Here is a 20,792-nt window from a genome sequence, read left to right on the forward strand (position 1 = left end):
CAGACACGCATGAAAAGACATACAAACACAGAGCCACCAATGCACGCTCACGCTTTTCACATGATTTGTCTGTAGCACAGAGCAGCATTTGTTTTGCACACTAAGTGCTGCTTAAAATGCCATTGGTTTTATGATTTAACTGTTTATTATTGCTTATTCATTCTGTTCCATTTCATCACCAGGTTATTGTCCGGTTCATTTGAAGTCAGACGTTAATGATTCGAAGTCCAGGCTGCTACAGCAGCACTGCTTGCCACGAACCATCAGGCCTCCCAGAGAGTTTTAGACTGTTAAACCGTGACTCCAGACCAGGGGTGTCACTGAAAGGCCTGAGTGGGAGCGGGTCTCTGTTCCAACTCAAACGGCACCAGACTGAGAATCACCTGACTGGTGAGAAGGTGTTCACTTGGTTGGTTGGAACAAAAGCCTGCGGTGGACCGGTTTGAGTCTAGACCAGGGGTTGTTAAGGGGCCCATCTTTTCCAGAACAAATGGGTCCAGGGCTCATTCAAGGAATAGAACTGATTCATTATTGTGATTTTAGAATTACTGATTTCATTTGTGTTCAATGACCCTGCACGCAAACAAACCAAAACCTTGAGAAATAAGCGGAAAGATATTTGTCATTAAAATGTCCAACCAGCAGCAGAACGAGGTGCAAGTCATGTTCATCAAATTTACTAAAGAAATAAAGAAGAAAAAAATACCCTTGATGCAAAGTGTTGAGAAAATTGGAAAAACTGAATACAATTCAGAATAAAATAAATATAATAAAACCATGTCTAAATATCACAAAATATTTTCTTTTTCATAATAAACTCCAAAGTAAGTAACATGTAAATGAAAGTATCACCATAAAATGTTCTAAACTAAACTGCTCCAACCGGTGCTTTCATCAACAGTTTTTACTTTTGGGGGCACCATCACTTTCTTTATCATTTTTTCTTTTCAAGAACTTCTCCTCAGTTGGTAACTCTCATGAAAATTTGCAAATTTTTCTCCCCACGTGGGACAAAGTACAGTCTTTGGACGATCAGTACCGAAAACTGCTGACATCTGATCCTCTTCGTTTGTTAAGCAGTTGCTTAAAAGAAACTCCAAAGAATCAAACATTTTTGTGTTTATGCTCACACGTAGCAATTAAACGGGGAAGAGGCTAATTTCCCTCATCTGAATGGTCAAGGGGGATCCATTCTATTAACTTGTTGCTCTTGGGTCCAGCTTCTGTCGAGCATTAGTGTCTTACTACGCCACAGTTTATGGCACTGCACAGTCAAACAGGGTACATTTTAATAACTCTATCTCAAATAGGCCATGTTGCCTCAGAAGTACAAGTTTTAGCTAAACCTTCAGATGTCATATTTCATCGTCCAAGAGCTCCATCTGTTGCAGTGCGTTATGGGACTTGTATGGGCCTTTTGCATATGACCTTGACTTGCTTGGATTCTGGCTAAAACTGGATGAAGGAACTTGACATGCCAGTTGTGATGATAAGGACTGTGGTGGTTTTTCAGAACTTCTGAATGATGCTCAAACCTTTAGTAGTCACACAGCCCTCCCCATGGACAAACACAGACTCACACGCACAGTGGCACACACAGACACTCCAAGGATCAAAGCGATCAATAAGCTAGAGGGACTCAATGCGGCTGAATTAACCAGGATACCTGTCTAGCTCCCATTCAAATCCCGGATTTTCCTCAGCCTTTTTCTATTTCCCCACATTCGATCCTCAATTGAGCGCAGCAACTGTACGTGTGGGCTCATGTGTGGGTGTGTTAACTGGAGAATAAGCAGTGTCTTTACCCTCCTTTTCACCCGCTGCTGTCTCTCTCTTTACTTTTTCATGCAAGTGACTGATGAGGTCGGAGGCTGATCATCCGTCACACTGGTCTGGTCATTTGTGTGTGTGTGTGTGTGTGTGTGTGTGTGTGTGTGTGTGTGTGTGTGTGTGTGTGTGTGTGTGTGTGTGTGTGTGTGTGTGTGTGTGTGTGTGTGTGTGTGTGTGTGTGTGCAGTTGGAGGCCTCGTTGGAGGGATCTGTCATGTTTCCACGACAACAAACACACATTAGAGAGCACATGCAGCTTGTGACAAAAACACAATATAAGAATATAAGAACATGTTTCATACATTTCATTGACAATGTACATTGAATAAAAATAAATCAAAACAACTTTCTTACATCCATTATTCATGATCCCACGTCCTCTGAAACAAAGTTAAAGAGTGAGCTAAATAGAGAGATCATTTCAAGCATTTCTGTCACATAAACACTGGAGTGCAGCCGTTTGATGTTTTTGTGCATTTTCTTTTTTGTTTCCCATCATGCTTTGCATCAACCCTCCTTTGATTTCATGAGCTGCGGAGACAGACTGTTTAAAATGAAAAAGAAGAAAATGAAAAGTAAAACTTTTCCAGTAATGTTGCCCTTTCCATGCAAACATGCTACAATGATCGACGGACAGCTGCTGATGATGGCTGCCTGCAGAGAGATGAATAGTTCTACTGCAAGCTCTGTTGAATTTTTCATATCGAAGAAAAAAGGCAACAAAATTCTAAGGGGGTTTCGACTGCCCCAGTTCCGCACTCACTCATCTTAATACACGTCATTTAACTTCAGAAAAGATGCATGAGAAGCTTATTTATGATTTAAAAAAAATAAAAAAAATTCTTGATGCTGAATGATTCCACAAAATGCAAACATTTTGTAGGTGACAGTGCATTCTAGACTCCCCTGACTCTAAATAATTAATTGCTAATATAATTGTTATTATTATGTAATATTAAGTTTTTTTTCCCATGAATATAGTTATTTAAACAGTATTTCTCAGTGTGTTTTTTCTTGTACATCAGTCACGGTCACTAGTTCCACTTTTACACTTTCAAATTTTACAAAATTGCCATAAACTGTGGTATCGTTTTTGTGGTATCAGATTTTGAGAGTATGAGTATCGTGCATCCCTAGTTTTGCTTGGTTTAATAGTTGTGGTCTGCAGAGAGACAAAATGTTTCACATCAAGCTCAGTTATATTTGTTATGTAAGGAAGAGATACAACAAAAATGACCATGATCCACTGTAACATGATGAATTGGATTATACTAAATGATATTTTTCATTTCATCATGAAGTTGTTAAAATAAACACTTCATAAAATGTGAAAGAAAGTTCACCTGAATTACAGCTGAAAACATAGAATAGTTTTAGTCAAAGACTCACACCAAAGGTGAGGACTCACAACAGTTCAGAGTAACTATTTGAAGCACAAGTGCATTTGTCTGATGGAGGATTCCACTGTCGATGATTTAAATTTGTGGAAATGTTTGTCGCTGATTCTTACGTTGACACTTGTCTTTGCGAGCAGATTTGTTTACGCTCCATTAAATGATGAATGAATAAGCACAAGCTGGCGCACTGGCAGATCTGAGTCCAGTTTAGATCTGGCTGAGTGACGAGTGCCAACACACACACACGGCTAATGAGAACACTCAGACTGAGAGAGCTTTTGGAGCGAATGCGTGGGCCTGTCTGGGCGCGCCACTAGAATTAACAAATGGGCGATTCACTTGGTGTAATTAGCTTGTTTATGTGCGAGGCGCGGGACAGGGGCGGACGTTCATGCTGCATCGCTGCGCCTGTGGTGGCGGAAGACGGAGGTGAGAAAGAGCGAGTGAGCGCGAGAGAGAAAGTCCTTATTCAGGTCTTTTCACTGTCACATCGTCGCCCCAAATCAATCCTGCAAATTGGTTTGTTCCTGCACAAGGTTACCAGATGACAGAGGAGAAACAAGAGGGATGTCCCACGGTGTGTGCGTGTTTCATGTGTGCGAGTGTGTATGTGTGTGTTCAGACACCACAAGGCCTGACAACGGGTCATTACGCCACAGCAAAGGTGAAGGTTTCGTCACAACACTGTTATGTGAATGGTGGCATCAAGCCGAAAACGCTTTACGCACATCGGTGTGCGTCACAACATCTCACACCTTGGGTCAGACGGGATAATCTCCTACACATGCTGTGAAGTCGCACACGCCAACACAGCTTCGTAACTGCATGCCATGTCTGTAATTCTTTGCGTATTTGTGTGTGTGTTTCAGGAACATTTCACTCCAGAGTGCAAGTTCAAGGAGTGTGTTTTTGAGAATTATTACGTCACCTACTCGTCGATCCTCTACAGACAGACCCAGTCGGGCCGAGCCTGGTACATTGGGATCAACAGAGATGGACAGGTCATGAAGGGGAACCGGGTGAAGAAGACCAAAGGTGCAGCCCACTTCCTGCCTAAACTCATAGAAGGTAATAAAGAATTCAAATTATTTGAACATTCTCTCAGGGCTGGGATGATGAATTTACCCATTCAATATTTTCCCAATGTACGCCGATTCGATATATCATGATTATAGATATATCACGATTGAGATTTATGAATTCAAAAATGAATGATAATTAAAAAAAGTGCAACACGGTTTCCGACAGACATTTGGTCAAAGTGGTTGTGAGAGAAAGAGAGAGAGAGCGGGGCGGGGCCGGTGAGGAAGGTTTGGCCCGGAGAGTCGTTCAGTGTGCGGTGGTGGTGGTCGGTCTACATTTAACAATATTTGGTGTTAGAGAATAGAAGTCTGTCACGAGTATTAAACTTGTGTGTTTGATCGGCTGCTCTCCTGAGTAGGCGATGCGCTTGAGCTCGGCTTCCCAACTGTTTACCAGGAAACGAATATGACGCCGCCTCTTGCCGCTCTCATTATGTGAGGAAAAAAATTATTCCAGGTAGAAATATCAATATTGAATATTGTCACAAAAAATGATGTATTTGGTCATCTATTTTTTCACAGCCATATTGACCGTGTTTCTATTTTGTGAATGATAGTACAATTGACGTGTGCCGTTTATCTTGTCTCTTCTTAACTCTTCTTTGTCTTCGCGCAGTGGCCATGTACAGAGAACCATCTCTGCATGATGTTGCTGAGCAGAGTCCACCCAGGAAAACACCCAAGTCCTCCAGTGACTCACCAGTGCACCAGAATGGCAAGAAAGACCCTCAATCCAAAACGAAAACCTCAACTTCCTAGCGCCCGTAGACATCAGGGGAAGCTCAGGGGGTGCTCGGGACAGGCATATTTTGAGGCCACCCTGCCTGAAGGAATTCCAGCAGATTTGGATACAAATGTGCGCCTTCCCACGTCACCGCCAGATCTAACCCCTTTTTGTCCACACCAGCCACCCTCTCCCCTCCTCAGTAACCTCTGGGATGAGTCGGAATTTTAAAGCAATAACTCCACGGACGTATGAAGGATGTGTTTTCCACAGAGTCTTCCAGGTCCAGACCCCCAAGCGGAGGACTGGTACAGTCTCCCCAGCTGACGATATTTTCTTGAAAGGGTATCCCGCTAATGCTAGCCAGGGCTACGACACGCTTTTGTTCTCCAGCATCTGTGAGGGTCAGCAAACGTCCACTTGTGTGTAAATGTTCTTACTACTTTCACCTTTTGATTAGTTTGTGGCAGCGACTCAATTTTCCACTCGATGGCACAAGACCCCCCTTCTAGCCGTTCTCTGCTGCTGCAGCTTAATAGAGTCTAGGGCTGATCACAATCTCTCGACCCTTAAACGAGGGGCCACCGCTCGCTCATTGCAATGAATAACCACACACACACACTAACAGAGTCATTACCACACTGACATTTAAACACACAAGCGCCGGGGCTGGTGTGTGTGCGTGGACTCTGGCTGATATTTAGTGACGGTTGAATATGATTTAAACAGGCTTAACACCATGACATGCATTAAGGCATCTCATAAGCCAGTGTTTCGTGCGCATGCTGTTGTGACGTCGAGTTCCTCGCACAACCAGCTTGTGACATCACAGCAGCCGCTTCTGTAGACGAATGGCAGAGTTCTGGTGAATGATTCTGGAGGCTGAGCCTGAAAAGGTCGGGTGCCATCCACCCCTCACGTGAAGGAATGTGGATCCATACCGACCAGTGACTGGGCGTGTAAATCAAGAATTTTGTGGTCTTAACATGATAAATTGTATTGCCTCGCAACATGCCTCATTACAGGGGACGAGTGAAAACATGAGTTTTAGGAATAAAATAGAAACATGATCAAATATATGTTGGGCAAAAGTGTAATAATATTTCAAAAACCAACGTCCATTTTGTGGACAATGGGATAACTTTATTTTTAAAGAGGAAAATATATTATTTGTGACAGACACTCGATAAACATTAAAAAGTTGTTATATGAAATATATACATACATGAAAAAAAGGTTCACTATTTAAAGATGCACAAAGAACCTCATTTGTTGTAAATATTATTTCAATTTTGACTCTCGTGAGGATCCCACAAAGGCAAGGCAAGCACACAGTTTAGATCATACGTTTTTGTTGGTATCTAATTTTTGTGCTCTTCAAGGACTATATAATTGACATATTTTTCATGTCATGAAGTTTTTGATCGTGGAATTAAATGTGTTAAATTTGCTATTTAACCCTCAATGTTAACAGGCAGCGATATATAAGAAGGGACAACTGTTTTCTGCCTTCAGAAGCAAAACATTAAATTCACACTCTCACGACAAGCAAGTGTGAGAAATCCCATTGAAGTGAAGCTGCTGGGGCTCATCGGAAATGACTGCCAAGGGGACAGCAGTCAGTCACAAAGGGTCCCTCGACAACAGCGTTTTATCGGGAACCATCCAGTATTTATGACGGTAAATTCAAACAAGCGGAACACAAAGACACACATTAACGCCTCAAACCAACTCAGACCAGGCGTCAGATAACCTTAAGATGATTAATGTTCACACTGTGTATGTCACCGCAGAGTTCAAGTCTGTCACCAATCACCTCTAGCAGCATCCGAGTTCCCTGCTTATTAATGAACAGTAACTACTTTAGGGTGTCATTCAGGGTCTGTCATGGCGGTACAGAGAAATGAAGGCTGTGTTGCTGTGAACAGGCTTGAACTTCAGTATATACTTGGAAGATCTTGTTCAATGTAGCATGTCAAGGGCTGAATTCCAGGTCGCAATATCTTTTATGTTTTCTGTGAGGAGAGTAAAAGGGCTGAATATTTTGAGACTGAGAAGGTCACCTTTGGGGATTTCAAGGGCCTTTTCGAAAATGTCGAGCAGTTGTGAAGATATGTGTTTCAGTATTGATATCTATGTGTTGAATTTGAGTTCAGAGATGAATTGAAAGTAAGATGGAAGTCTTCATGTTAAGTATTGTCACAAGCTTTCAGGTATTTTGGGTCCCTGGCTCGGGGATTGTGTTTCCATGTTTGGAAACTTGTTCTTCATATAACAGAGGGTGACTGGAGGGTAGTCTGGCACGCCAGAGTTCAGAATGCATATGAAATAGAACCCCTTTGTCATTTGAAACATACTTGAGCTAAATACTGACACAGGCCAGCCACTGAGTTTTTAAGTGGTTTCAAGTGGTTTTTCATTGGATGTGGACATTGTAGATGTAAAGCAACAAATGTCTTGCTTGGTGGCAGGATTGTGAATATATTTATCTGGTGACTCATTGTGACAGATGATCTTACATTTTCAATTGCTTTTACAGGCCTTGAAAAGTCGTAAATCAAGCGGTTGAGGATGTGTGGTGACAATATTGGGGTAAATATTCATGACTTTTGGCCTACGATTTATATTGGGTTTATTGATTTTTGGCGTGTCACATGACTGAGTTTAACGCCACTGAGAAACGCTGAGATTTCTGAGGAGCGAGACCTCCGAACATGTAAGGTTTAAGAGTTAGTTCTGCTGATGTGAGTGAGGATTTGGTCGTACGTAGAAACATATGTAAGGGAGAGAGAACTGGGCACAAGGCTGCCAGAGATTGACCAGAAAAGAAGACTAACTCCCCTTTGTGGTGGTGAGAGCCATGATTTCCCTCGTGCTATAAAAGACATTGTAACCAATAGCTGTTTGTTTCTATGCAGTTGAGGGTCATTCCTCGTGTGTGAGAGATATACACACCCAATAATTACCAGGAAACCCTTTAAAAAAAGAAGCATCACTGTGAGAAATGTTCATTTTGTTTTCATCCATTGAGATGTACGATCATTTTTCTGGATCAGTTTGGAAGAGAGAAACTATACAGATTTCTATGTGTCTTTTGAGTGTGTGTGAGTACAGAGAGGAGGTGTGAAGTCTTAGATGGAGTTGCATGTCTTCAAGTGTGTGTGTGTCGTCGTGGTGCAGATGTTGAACCCTTCGCCTGAATTGATCCAGACTGAGTGATGGGATGTAAATCAGCCGTTGATGTGGCTGGTCTGTCTCCGTGTCACTAAAAGCTTGTGTATGCTGACCACAGCCTCCTCACGGCGGAATTTATGACTATTAACCAGATCATTAGCAACGTAAATGTGTCAGTGAGCAAACATGTAGCCAGTGAATCACGTCCATGCTCTCTGCTCCATCCACATACTCAAGCGACGGCGTCAGATGTTTAAATGTCTCTTTTTCTCATCACTGACTAAAATGATCTGGGAGAGTGATTTCATCATGTTATCGTCAGCAACTCCATATTCACGTGTTTTTTCTTCAATTCCGAAGGGATTATTTTCATGTACATAGCACAAGCTATCGTCACACCTCAAGGGTCTCCCTGCAGTGCCGAAAGATCCATCCTGTCTTCTGGAGAACTCTTTTGACTTCCCTTTAACCTGTCTCTCTCTCTCTCTTCTGCTGTGTGTGTGTGTGTGTGTTAGTGTGAGAGTGTGTGTTGGACTTTCTTCTCCACATCTGCAATGCAGCAAAAGACACAAAATAGGAAGAGAAGGAGAAGGACGTTCACATTCACTGACATCAACTTTTCATTCCTAAATTAGATCTCAAAGTGCTTATTAAACATCTAAACACTCATTTATGTAATTATTTAATTGAGCTGCTGTGGGTTTTTTTTATTTGAAATATGCCGTGTGTGTGAAGTTTCTTTTCTCTGAGACGGTTTGTGTTGCAACATGAACATCTTCTTGTTTGGTTTGCTGAATGTCTGATATCCAAAGTCAGTCGCGGCAATGGGATGTGAGCGATGTCGTCATGGTTTCTCCTGCTCGAGGATCATTCAGACTGCGCTCGAATGTGTGCAAACAAAATCACACAGTGTTGAACACATGATGAACGCTTTGACTTTTCGTGAACATTTGGAGAGTGACAGTGTGGAAGTGTTTGAGGGAAATCTTTGACCTCCGTCTTCATGTGGTCCACAAGCAAAAAGAGAACTTCAGTCTTCCAGCTGTCAAAGCCACAATGACACTATTTTTATATCCAATAGAGCAAAAAAATATATAAAATAAAGGAAGTATATCTCTATGTGAATATATCCATGCAACAGGCGGGAGAAACCCACCTGGCATGTTGGACCACCACGATCCCTCATCTTGAATCCAGAGAAAGGACAATGGCCATCGCAAGTGGTCCGGACTCACCAGGAGGCAGGACTAGAGGAGTGCATGCACCGAGCATTTACTGGACTATTTATTCTCTGATCCCTCCTCACGCTCTATACCCCCAAAATCTCTGCATTTGCAACATGATGTGTATTTATTTCTATAATACCTTCAACAGTCAGGAGACTAATTATGGGATACCATTGAATAAACAAACCAATATATTTGTATGATTGTAATTCTGGAGTCTTGACTCATTTCATTGACAACATGTAGTGGGAAGAAAAAGCCACCAGTTAAGTATGTATCGGCAGATGAGTAGCGATGGGTTGATGAGGCTTCATGAAACACTGTCCTCATTTTCAGGGCCCACTGGACGGATTCAGTATTTGGATTTGAGGAAAGCATTGTGCTGTGTTCACCCTGCTGTCTGGGTTCACTTGGAGCTAAAACCAGAATAAGAAAGCCATTCCAGAACCCATTATGGATTTGAGGAGTCATCCCAATGAAACTGCTCATCATTTTCAAAACAGAAAGCGCCACCTACTGAGCTCTAAAAAAAGTCTCGTCAGCCCATTGCTCCTGGTCTGCACCTCTCAACATAATTCCACAGCGTCCTCTACAATTGCTTCTAGAATATGGATTGGACGGTCCACAGCTCGTCGCTAACTAAGACTGTTGGAGATGACAATAAAGAAACTGCTACAGGCCTCTACAGAGAAAAGTGGGGAATGATGCAGGAATAATGATCACCAAATGTCAGGATAAGAAATATGACTATGAGGATTTATATGCACAATAATGTAGACAGTATAAATGGGAAATTATTATAATGTGCTGTAACAGGAAGTGACCTGTGACATTGGAGTGATATCACAGTGAAGATGTTTTACATTGAGCAAGTGAGTCACTAGTGAGTCATTCATTTTTATCAAATATGATTTACCCAAGTCCTTATTCATTATTGATGAAAATAACAGTAAGAAGGAGCTTCTCAGATGTTTGACCATGTTTGAGTCTCACATTGAGTCACAGACGACTGATTCTTTAACTTTGCTGAGGGGTTTGTTAACATCTGTTTGTCTGCTGCCACCTCTACTGACTCCAGAGGTCTAACCCTTACAGAATTTGGTTTTGTTCCTTTAAATCCCAATGGCTGTTGTGATGTTGAAGCCCCCAGTGAAGATGGCTGGTGACACCACAGTGGCTGTGCATGCAACTTGCACTATAAGGGTTGAAAAAAGAAGGGAGCCAGAACTGCTCCATGAGAAGCTATAATGCTGATCACCACCCATGACTTGGTCCTCAGGATTGCATGATTCGGGATCCAACAGGTTAGGTGGACAACTCTACAACCAGTGTACACATTTATGCTCTAAATAAGGTTTTTTTTATTCATTTCAGAAGACAAATAACACAATAGTCACATAATTGTAATTACTGAATCAATTTCCAAAAACACAGCTTAACTGCTGCAATACTCATTCAAGTCTAGGAACACATCAACTTCACTGATAAAAATGGTCCCCTTGGGAAACTCTATTGTAAAAACAGTGACATCAGACACTTACATCAGTTTGATGGTGCTATTTTTCTTTCATTTAAATTGGCAGAAGTCCAAATGGTAGTAACTGTGTTATGATTTCCTGTGAAATGACTACAGATCTCTGCGTCTGGCCAGAGAACAAGGTCATTATTTTAGAGTACAGAGAAGATTTCAGCTCCACGAAGTGGGTTCTGTGGCCAATCTGCTGTCAGATGAAAGAAGAACACAAAACACCTACATGCTCATTAATGTAATGTTTTCCCTGGCCTCTCATCCTTAACTTAACTGTCCAAAGCAAATGGCCAAACTCTGACCCAAACACAAACCTAATTATAAAGACCTTGTTTTCCTAAAAAAATGGTCCTCACAAGGGTCGTTATGCTTAGACACACACACACACAGCTGAGTGTAATTGGAGCAGCGGCAGTTGTCAGGCTCCCTGACTGACAGACAACAACAGCTCAGGGAGTCACAGAAAAGGTTTCAGAGCTAAACGTCGAGCGATTCAAAAGAAACAATCTGGATCTTTGAGCTACGCTTCTGCTCGGTGGGACGGTCGGGATGAAGGGCCGAGATCTGGTCGCGGTGCTGTGTTTACTCTGCTGTCTGAGTTCACTTGGAGGTAAGACCAGAATAAGAAACGCATTATAGGTCACGTGAGACTTTTACACCACAAAATGATCACACACAACCCTCGAGTTCATCTTTCTGATCGCACTAGTCGTGTTCAAGTATGTAGACATGTGATCGCATGTGAAAAAACTCCTGTTGTTGGGTTAGATTTGAACCTCAGCTGCTTACTGTTATTGGTGGGCTGACCACAACCATGATAGTGGCTAGTGCAAATGCTATGGCACCGGAAGGCGGCGCCATTATTGCACAGCTTACTGTTCTTATTCCAGATTTAGCCTCACAGTGAGCAAATACAAGGTTTTGTTTGATATTTTACAACAGTGCAAAAGTGTTCCTGCAGAGTATAATGACCACAGCATTGTTGTGCTATCTGCATAAACATGTATTCCTTCTTTATACCGGCTGAATGTGTTGTAAGGAAAGAAGCTTCCTCTATGATGGAATCCTATTCAGAGTTGTGTGTGTGTGTTGCCAGTGAGTTCAACAACAGAGAAGGAGCTGTGGGATTTCGTCTTCAAGGACTACAACTTGAAGGTGCGCCCAGCTCCCACCCCTGAGCAGAGAGTGGTGGTCCGGGTGGGAATGACGCTCTCCTCCTTTGTGGGATTGGTGAGATGCAAAATGAACTACTTTTGTTTTTAAAGTGGTGCACAGAAGGAATGGGCAGCATTTTAGCAGCCAGAGCACAAATGAGAGCAGAGCTGGAGCTGGAGCTGGACTTTTCGTGACTCCACTTGGAAGTGCTCGCACGTGTTCCACTCAGTTAGTCCTCCTTTGCAACAGTACCACACGAATGCTTCGCCATCCCACTTCTGAGACCATCCTTCATGGCGAGTGGAGAACACACGCTCCAAATAAGCCTCAATAATTTGTCCCCATGTGGGAAGAACCTGCACACTGCAGTTTCATCTAAATAAACAATGTCTTTCAATGCTGCTATGAAATTCTTCCTGGAGTGAAAGATTTTTAAATCCAGTTGGTCATCATCAATTCACCGTTGTGACAATGCTGCAGGATACACCTGGGCACAATGTACAATGAGTGTCACCACTTTGTTTACCTTTCAGAACATGAAGGACGAAGAGATGAGCACAGTTGTGGTGATGGACCTGGTTAGTGTCTCTGTGTTTCCCTTTTCGTTCACCATGAAAGCTTTTAACAACGTGGCTTCCAAAACTAACAGGAGTGGACGGATTATCGGTTTAAATGGAACCCCAAGGACTACAATGGGATCGAGGTGCTGCGTATTCCATCAGCGAAGGTTTGGCTGCCAGACATTGTCCTCATCAACAAGTAAGACCAAGGAATGACTGTCGATCAATGGCTGTGTCCCATCCTTCCTGCTGGCTTTTCCTCATCCCAACCTGTCAGTGTTGTAGCAGCCCACCATCTGGAACCCTTTAAGAGCTAATTGGTGAAATCATCTATGAGAGTTTAATATTAATAAACACGCCATCTTGACAACATCGTCAGTTTGTCAAGTGAGTCAACATGATTAAAGATAAAGTCAGCTGAACGTTTACAGCACACAAGAAATGTCTGAGGGCACATAGACAAATACAACGGTTAAAAGTGGAATATATAACTATTGTACGTAGCTGCAGAGTTGAGTTGAAAAACAAAGTGTTTACATTTCACGCAGGTTTATTTTATGGAAGTGGTTTTCAACGCCCCTGCAATGGGCAACTCTACATCCTCCTCTCTCACAATGGCTTCACTTGTTTCAACAAAATGTCACTGTTGACTATGGAGACAATATGTGGTGATTTTGTGTGGTTGTAGCAACGATGGAGTGTTTCACGTGGCCCTGCAAGTCCATGTTCAAGTCTACAGCAACGGCAGAGTGACCTGGACACCTCCTGCTCTGTACTTGAGCTCCTGCGGAGTCAAAGTGAGAAGACTACTGCACAGCTGCACTCCTCCTTTTCTGATATGTTCCGACCATGTTGTCTTCTCTGTTCAGGTTGAATATTTTCCCTTCGACTGGCAGAACTGCACCATGCAGTTCCGCTCCTACACGTACGACTCCACCGAGATTGAGCTGAAGTACTCTCTGGATTCCAAAGGAAAAGAGATCCAGGAGATTAGGCTGGATGACGCCTTCAGTGGTAAGTCATGAACACAGGGGGTCAAGGGAGGGGTGAGATCAAAGAAGGGGTGATTGGAAGAAGACAAAAGAGCACTGACTTGTGACCGGAAATTGAGAATCTTCAAACAGGTCATCAGCGTTGGACCTGCAGATAAATCAAGATGAGATTTTTTTCGTGAGTAGATTCTATCATTCTCACAAATCACATGACTGACGCCTCAGAGGGAGGAGAGTGGCACATCCGCCACAAGCCCAGTAGGAAGAACATGAACGACGACCTGTACGAGGACATGACCTTCTACCTGATCATCGAGAGGAAGCCGCTGTACTACGTCATCAACATCATCCTCCCCTGCATCCTCATCACCATCATTGCTATTTTCAACTTTTACCTGCCCCCCGATGCAGGTGAGGCAACCTCTTTGGTGAAGAGATAAACATGTCATATGGTGTTACTTGTCAAACCTGAAACCTTTGGGGGTCCAGTGTTTCGATTTTTGCCTTTATATTTAAGATGAGAAACTGCCTATGTTTGGGATCCTTTTTTTCTTTTAGCACAAATAAGATGTTCTTTCCATGTGAAAACCACAAAGATGGATTTTTTTTAGTAAATTACAGTGTCATATTCAGAAAGAAAAGTCATATACAGTATAGCAATTTTAGATAAAAATGCAGGACATGCTCCAGTGGCCCAATTGTGTGTCACGTCTCCGTTCGGCCACCTGGAGGCAGTCGCCGCACTTAATTGATTGCGGTTGTGCCACTGACCTCTCGGCGCTCTGTAGCATTTGCAGCGTAGCCGCACTGTTCCTTCCTGCACCGAATGTTACAAGAATAATTCAGAAAAGTGCGGATGATTCAACTGACCATAAGTTGTTGTACCTGAACTATCAGGATGATTTGACAACTAGTATATAGTGTAGTTATGAGTCTGTACTTTCGCCATTTGGATACTTCACGACATTGCCTATTTTTGCTTTCTTTTTAACAATCCTCTCTGTGCATCCATGGATGTAGGGTTCATACGGTTTGTACTGTACTGTCATCTATATCAGACACATATTCAAAGTAGCGACTGTATTTTCTGGAAGATATTTCATGTCTGGTCACTGGTTGCCCGACACATGAGCTGTCCACATTCTGAAAACTAATCTGATGTGTCCGGCACATAATGTCATGCCCGAAGAAGTGGTACATGAAAGCAAAGATGAATATTTTGCATCCAGAAAATGACAGAAATGTTGACTTGGATGAGTAACTTGACTGGCATTGCTGGAGTCAAAATAGTAATTTGTTAGTAGCAAGAGTAACGTTCACTTAGGAACCCGCTGCTGGCCGCATCTTTGGTCCTCTTTCTTGTAAAAACACATAGAACCGCTTAATTTTTTCATCTTGTAAATGAAAACATATAAATGAGTATTGTATCTTTGAATATATAGGCTGTTATTTATAATATTAGCGATCACAATTGTCCACTATAGAATATGGTCATGCTGGAAAAGTCAATTTCACTACTCGTGCGTGATTGGTAACTGAATACCATTTGCTGTTTGTGGCTCTGAAGTCTGTCTGCCTCTGTTTAACAGAATAGTAGCCCAGTAGGTGGCCTTGTTGGTTTAAAAGTTGGGATGGATTTCGTTGAAATGGCTGTTCAAATACAAAGATTTTACAGCATAGAGGGCCATCTAGTGGGCTCTGAAAATAACAACACCGTTTCATGAAGCCTCATCAGCCCATCACTACAGAATAGGTGGGGTCAGTTTCACATGGTTCTAAATGTGTGTTCTCTGTTGACCTAGTTATTTCATGATGTCTGGATGATGCAATTCGGCTGTCGTGATTCGTGTGAATAGACTTTGAATTGCCCAAAACAGAGTGTTGTGTATTGTATTGAAAGCCGGCTGTTTCTAGAATCCCGTAGCTTCTCTGCTGTTCCTCATTTGTGACATTGTGACTCTAAGTAACGGCACGTACCATTTGTGTGGTGCATCAGGAGAGAAGATGGGGCTGTCCATCAACGTCTTGCTGACCCTGACTGTGTTCCTGCTGCTGCTGGCAGACAAGATCCCTGAGACCTCCCTGGGGGTCCCCATCATTGTCAAATACATCATGTTCACCATGATCCTGGTCACCTTCTCTGTCATCCTCAGCGTGGTGGTGCTCAACCTCCACCACCGCTCCCCCAACACCCACCAAATGCCCATGTGGGTTCGCAAGGTCAGTCACCTCAACTCCCCTCGGCCTCCTGCTTACACCATCTAAAGGTCGACTCTCGTGGTGGTATTGGATGGATTGTTGACCTTAATTACACAAATTTAAATTCATTTAAACACAGGTAATAACATGCTAATGTATTCAGATTTAAAGTTGATTAAACGCCGGTGTACAGTGGAGGGGCTCAACTTACAGTACCGCCTCGTCGTAGTAAATTGTGATTCTGACATAATCATTTCCACATAGCTTTTTTGTTAATTAGAATATGAAGTTGTAAATTAACCTCCATCCCTGACCTCAGCTGCTCCTTCTGTCCAATTAATTAAACGGAACTTGTGGACTTAATGTTCTGACGGGATTTCCGATGCAAGTCCGACTTGGAGAAGTCAGTGTTTGCACAGCTGTGGAGCAGTGAAGTGCAGAGAGTGGAAACAGGAACTGAAAACTGCTCGACAGATGATCTTCACACTGTTTGACACTAAGACAAGGGAGATTCCAACAAATGAATTCTAAAGCAGTGAAACTCAAATAAAGTGGAAGGAAGGAAATGAGTTCGGGACAGATGTATTTGCTGTGTATTTAAGTCGAATTGTCACGAAGGACGTCGAACATTTACAAATCACCACAGCAGTCAGCTCAAGCAAAGACCTGATGAAGGTGTGAAATTCAACCTGCAGGACTGAACTCTCTCTCTCTCTCCAGATCTTCATCCACCTGCTGCCTCCATTCCTGCGTATGAGGCGACCCAAGGTGGAGACGCCGCTTTACATGCACACCCCCAACTACCTGGAGTCCATGCCCCGCCGGGAGAAGAAGGCGTTTGCTATCAACAAAGCTGCTGATGAATACTTTATCAGAAAACCAGATGCATTCACCATGTTCCCAAACCCCAACAGGTGAGGCCACACCCCTCTTTCATGAATGAAGGAAAGAACCAATGAGTGCATGTTTGAGAGGAATCTCAACAGAGTGAAAGTTGAGATTTCAATACTGTGCATTGCGAAACTGCTTATAGCTATTATTATAACTCCATATATATATATATAAATATATATATGGAGTTATAATAACAGCTATATATATATATATACTAATAATACAGTCGTGTTTTACTCATTGCATGTCCAAGCAGCAGACATGCGCATCATCACGCACTCACAAAACAGCTGAACCATCTGTAGCTTTAAAATGGTGACACACTGCTCGCTAGTGCCCATTAGAAGAACTACAACACCCTGACAAAACAGTTATTTTTTTAAATAATGTAAATTCTGGGGAAGAGTTGCGGTGGTCTGAGGAGCTTATTCTAGATTAAGCACTCCCAATCTTAGACTTGCCTCTCATTTGAAATCATGACGGCAAACTGGTCACTGTCGGAAAAATGTAATATTTCTATTTCTATATTTCTATTTCTATTCTATTCCACAAAATAATGATTTGTTAGATCCCCCATTAAAGAAAAGCAGGTGCAAAACCTAAAAATGATGGAGAAAAAAACATCCTAAACCTTAAATTCCACCATGTCTCAACTAGAATCAAAGCAAAGCGTTGACCATCTTTGGAATGGTATTTTATACAAAGAAATGTGGGTGTTTGTGTGAACCAACTGACAAATGAAAGTGTAAACTTTGGCATTTAAATATTCATATATTTTTCCCGAAACAGATTTAAAAGTACACCCAGCATGTCTTGTGTTATTTGAGATGCTTTACGTCTCTGTTTGCGGAGGTTCCACTCTGAGGGCATGTGCTCCGACATGAGGAAGTTCATCGACGGCCCCAGTAGTTACCTGACCCTTCCCGACGAGTTGAAAGCTGCCATTGACGCGATCACCTACATCGCAGAAGCTCTGCAGGCAGAAAAGGACTATGAAGCTGTGAGTGCGTATGTCCAGTCCCAGTTCGAGCTGACCGTCACTCTGACCCACTTCATCCGTCTCTGACAGCTCAAGGAGGACTGGCAGTATGTGGCGATGGTGGTGGACCGCATGTTCCTGTGGATCTTCGTGGTTTTCACAGCTGTGGGCACGCTGGCTATTTTTACTGCCGCCAGTTTCAACCACACCCCCACCGACCCTTTTATAGGCTCCTGAGACCACTCAGTGATGCTGCTGTCTCCTGAAGTCATCCACATTACGAAGAAGTTTGTGGCCTCCTTGGTTTACTGTCTGGAGTCACACTTTCAGCTGTTTTAGAGTTACATTGGATCAAGGTAGATAAATAAATATATCAGATAGATATGATCAAATGAAAGTAGCAAAGTTTCTATGATTTTCGATGATTTTTGTTCCATACTATTGAAGAATAAAGAACTTTTAACACTCACCATCCGAAATCACCTCCAAAGACTGCACCAGACATCATTCAAAAGAAGCTGTGTCCTTAGCCCTCTTCGTATTCTCCAACCCAAAGGCACCACTGCCACTTCACCATGTGCCATTTGCAACTTCCATGGTTCGGTTTGAATCCTGTGAGACAACACTTCAATAACAGTTTAGTTTCAGTCAGAATGTATTGGCCTTCAACGCCATCAGGAAGCTCACACTGTAACTGTTAGCTGATCAGAACCGATCTGGTACTTCAGAACTTCATCCATCAGCTCTACACAGTGATGCGCTGCTGAAGCTTCATGAAACAGTGTCCCCATTCCTCAATTTAAAATTATGTCAGGTTTCATTTAAATTGTTGTCCAAATCCAAATAGTTTATAGCAGAGAGTGCCCTCTAGTGGGCTCTGAAGTGAGGACACTGTTTCATGAAGCTTCAGCAGCCCATCACTACTAATCACACTGTGGTTCTTCATCCCAAAACATTTTCCTTTCACATAGTGTATTTATTTTGTGTAGAAGTCAGTCTGTCAATGACTGCTATAAAGCAGAACAGTTTCTCCCAGGTATTTAAAATGTATGTATTTTACGATGAGCCATTACATTTTTTTTCTTTTTTGCTGCAACAATCAGAAAAGATACTCCTAAAATTAATTTCAATACCAGATGAGTTACCATGAACAGCCTGAATCCCACCTTCAGTAACTGGTCCTCCTGCTCGATGGGGCAACATTGGACCCACACCCTGCCCTTTTTGCATGGGACAATGAATCCAAAGTAGTCTTCTGAATCATTTTCATTTTATGTTAATTTACTCAGCAAAACAAATTGGTAATAACATTACAATAATGACCCAGGTCTGACCTCCGTCATCTCATGACGGGGGGGCTGAGAGATACCACCAGGGCATAGCAGCTGTCATACGTTGCCGTACCCAAATGACGGCCAGTGTAGAAGCTCTTTGTGCAGATCCCCATCGTTGCAATGTCACATTCAGATGGAAACCAATACCAAAGAAAACAAAGTGTTGCAGCCTATAGGTGTTTGTGATAATCCCACAAAATTCTGAGGCTCATACACCATGTACCAGACTCAATCCAGAAGAATTTAAGATGGTCCACTGCATAGCTCCTCATGAAGTTTGGATATTACCTTTTCAGATCCTCTTCTCTTCTCCTTCTTCTCCTCTTCTCAAGAGGTTTCGTGAAATGACACCTGCAACTTGTTGCAGGCATGATCACACCAACAATGAATGTTTGGGAGAAGTCCCAAACCTTCCAAGACGCCCAGCAATGTAGTCCTCAAAACTAGTGATGGACTGATGTGGCTTCATGAAACAGTGTCCTCATTTTCCTACACAACACCGAAAATAAAGGCACTGTTTCATGAAGCCCATCACTAGTGAGCAGTCAGTCCCGGCTTTGTTTAGGTGTCAGTGAAGGTCAGTCTTCCAACAGCTGACTGCATCCCTGTTCAACACCATAGTCGAACTCTCCACCGCACAAATAAAATGGAGAGTATTTTCACTCTTGCTCCTCTGCAGCCAAATAGATTTCTCTGTTTTTTCATTTTTTAGAAAAGCTGCCACCTCCATATATTCCGGGATGCACCCAGTTTAAACAGCCGTCATTTTTAAGTATGATAGTATGAGATGGGGAGTCTTGCTGGAGGCAAAATCTGTGACCACCTCTGCATCTCATAATCTCAATAAACAAGCACGCAGCCATATCAGCTGCTGTAATGAGTTCGTGCCAATTTGTGTATGTTAGTGCATGTGTGCGTTCATTGTGTGTGCACGTGGGGGGGTGTGTGTAATGGGAATTCCACGGTATATTGGTGCAGCTGGTGAACGGGCACTGCTGTGACACACACTCCAGTGCTGAAAATACAAAGGGGATTACTCAAAAATATCCATCAGGCATGTGTGACACACACACACGCACGCGCACACGCTCACACACACTGTAAACCTCCCTATCCAAAACAAATGGCCCAGTCAAACTCAACTATAATTACTTAGTTATTTTGAAGTTTCAATTCTCAAATTGAGGCTTAACCTTGCGGGGCCCAGTAAAAGTGTCCCCACACAGCAAAATAGCTTCACAGGTAAGTGTGTTTCCAAGAACTGGTCCTCACACGCACACACACACCCGCGGTCACAGGACACTGTATAGTGGGCTTCCCTGATATTTGCTCCCACACTCACAAACATCCGTCAGCTGCAGTCTGACTGTCGGCATCGACTGTTCTTTGTGGTGACACTTTCGAGTGGACAGAGTTACTGCACTGATGTTCAAACTTCATTATTCAGCTATGTAATATGTAGATTATATTATATTATTTATTTAGTTTTTTTTACTTCAGTAAAAAAAACTAAATAAATAAATAAAAAAAATATGCACAGCTAGTTTACTATCTAACAAAAGGGGTCGAAATCATAGAAAATCAGAAACTGCAACAAACACAGACCGATCTGGTCCAGTAGCTGTTGCTGACCCGCTTTCATGTAAACAATGTCCTCCACCTGTGAAAGGCCAGCCATGCGTGACAGGTTCATACAAACATAGAGGGGTCACTTTGACT

General features: G+C 42.5%; 2 protein-coding genes across 3 annotated transcripts in view; both read left to right on the forward strand.

Moving 5' to 3' along the window:
• Positions 1 to 9,609, forward strand: part of fgf11a (fibroblast growth factor 11a) — a 45,212-nt gene extending 35,603 nt beyond the window's left edge. For both annotated transcript variants that reach the window (XM_053860599.1, XM_053860600.1), the window contains exons 5-6: positions 4,096 to 4,294; positions 4,925 to 9,609. In XM_053860599.1, the coding sequence (XP_053716574.1) occupies positions 4,096 to 4,294; positions 4,925 to 5,067 (342 nt within the window). In that variant the 3' untranslated portion in view covers positions 5,068 to 9,609. The remainder of the gene's footprint in view (positions 1 to 4,095; positions 4,295 to 4,924) is intronic.
• Positions 9,610 to 11,382: 1,773 nt separating this feature from the next.
• chrnb1 (cholinergic receptor, nicotinic, beta 1 (muscle)) lies at positions 11,383 to 18,122 on the forward strand. Its single transcript, XM_053859937.1, has 11 exons — positions 11,383 to 11,570; positions 12,057 to 12,190; positions 12,649 to 12,693; positions 12,765 to 12,874; positions 13,364 to 13,472; positions 13,545 to 13,689; positions 13,893 to 14,078; positions 15,664 to 15,887; positions 16,587 to 16,780; positions 17,613 to 17,760; positions 17,830 to 18,122. The coding sequence occupies exons 1-11, from the start codon at positions 11,510 to 11,512 to the stop codon at positions 17,974 to 17,976; spliced, it is 1,503 nt and encodes a 500-aa protein (XP_053715912.1). The 5' UTR covers positions 11,383 to 11,509; the 3' UTR covers positions 17,977 to 18,122.
• The last annotated feature ends 2,670 nt before the right edge of the window (positions 18,123 to 20,792 follow it).

This window comes from Synchiropus splendidus, chromosome 3 (assembly GCF_027744825.2).
Source record: "Synchiropus splendidus isolate RoL2022-P1 chromosome 3, RoL_Sspl_1.0, whole genome shotgun sequence".
Taxonomy (NCBI): domain Eukaryota; kingdom Metazoa; phylum Chordata; class Actinopteri; order Syngnathiformes; family Callionymidae; genus Synchiropus; species Synchiropus splendidus.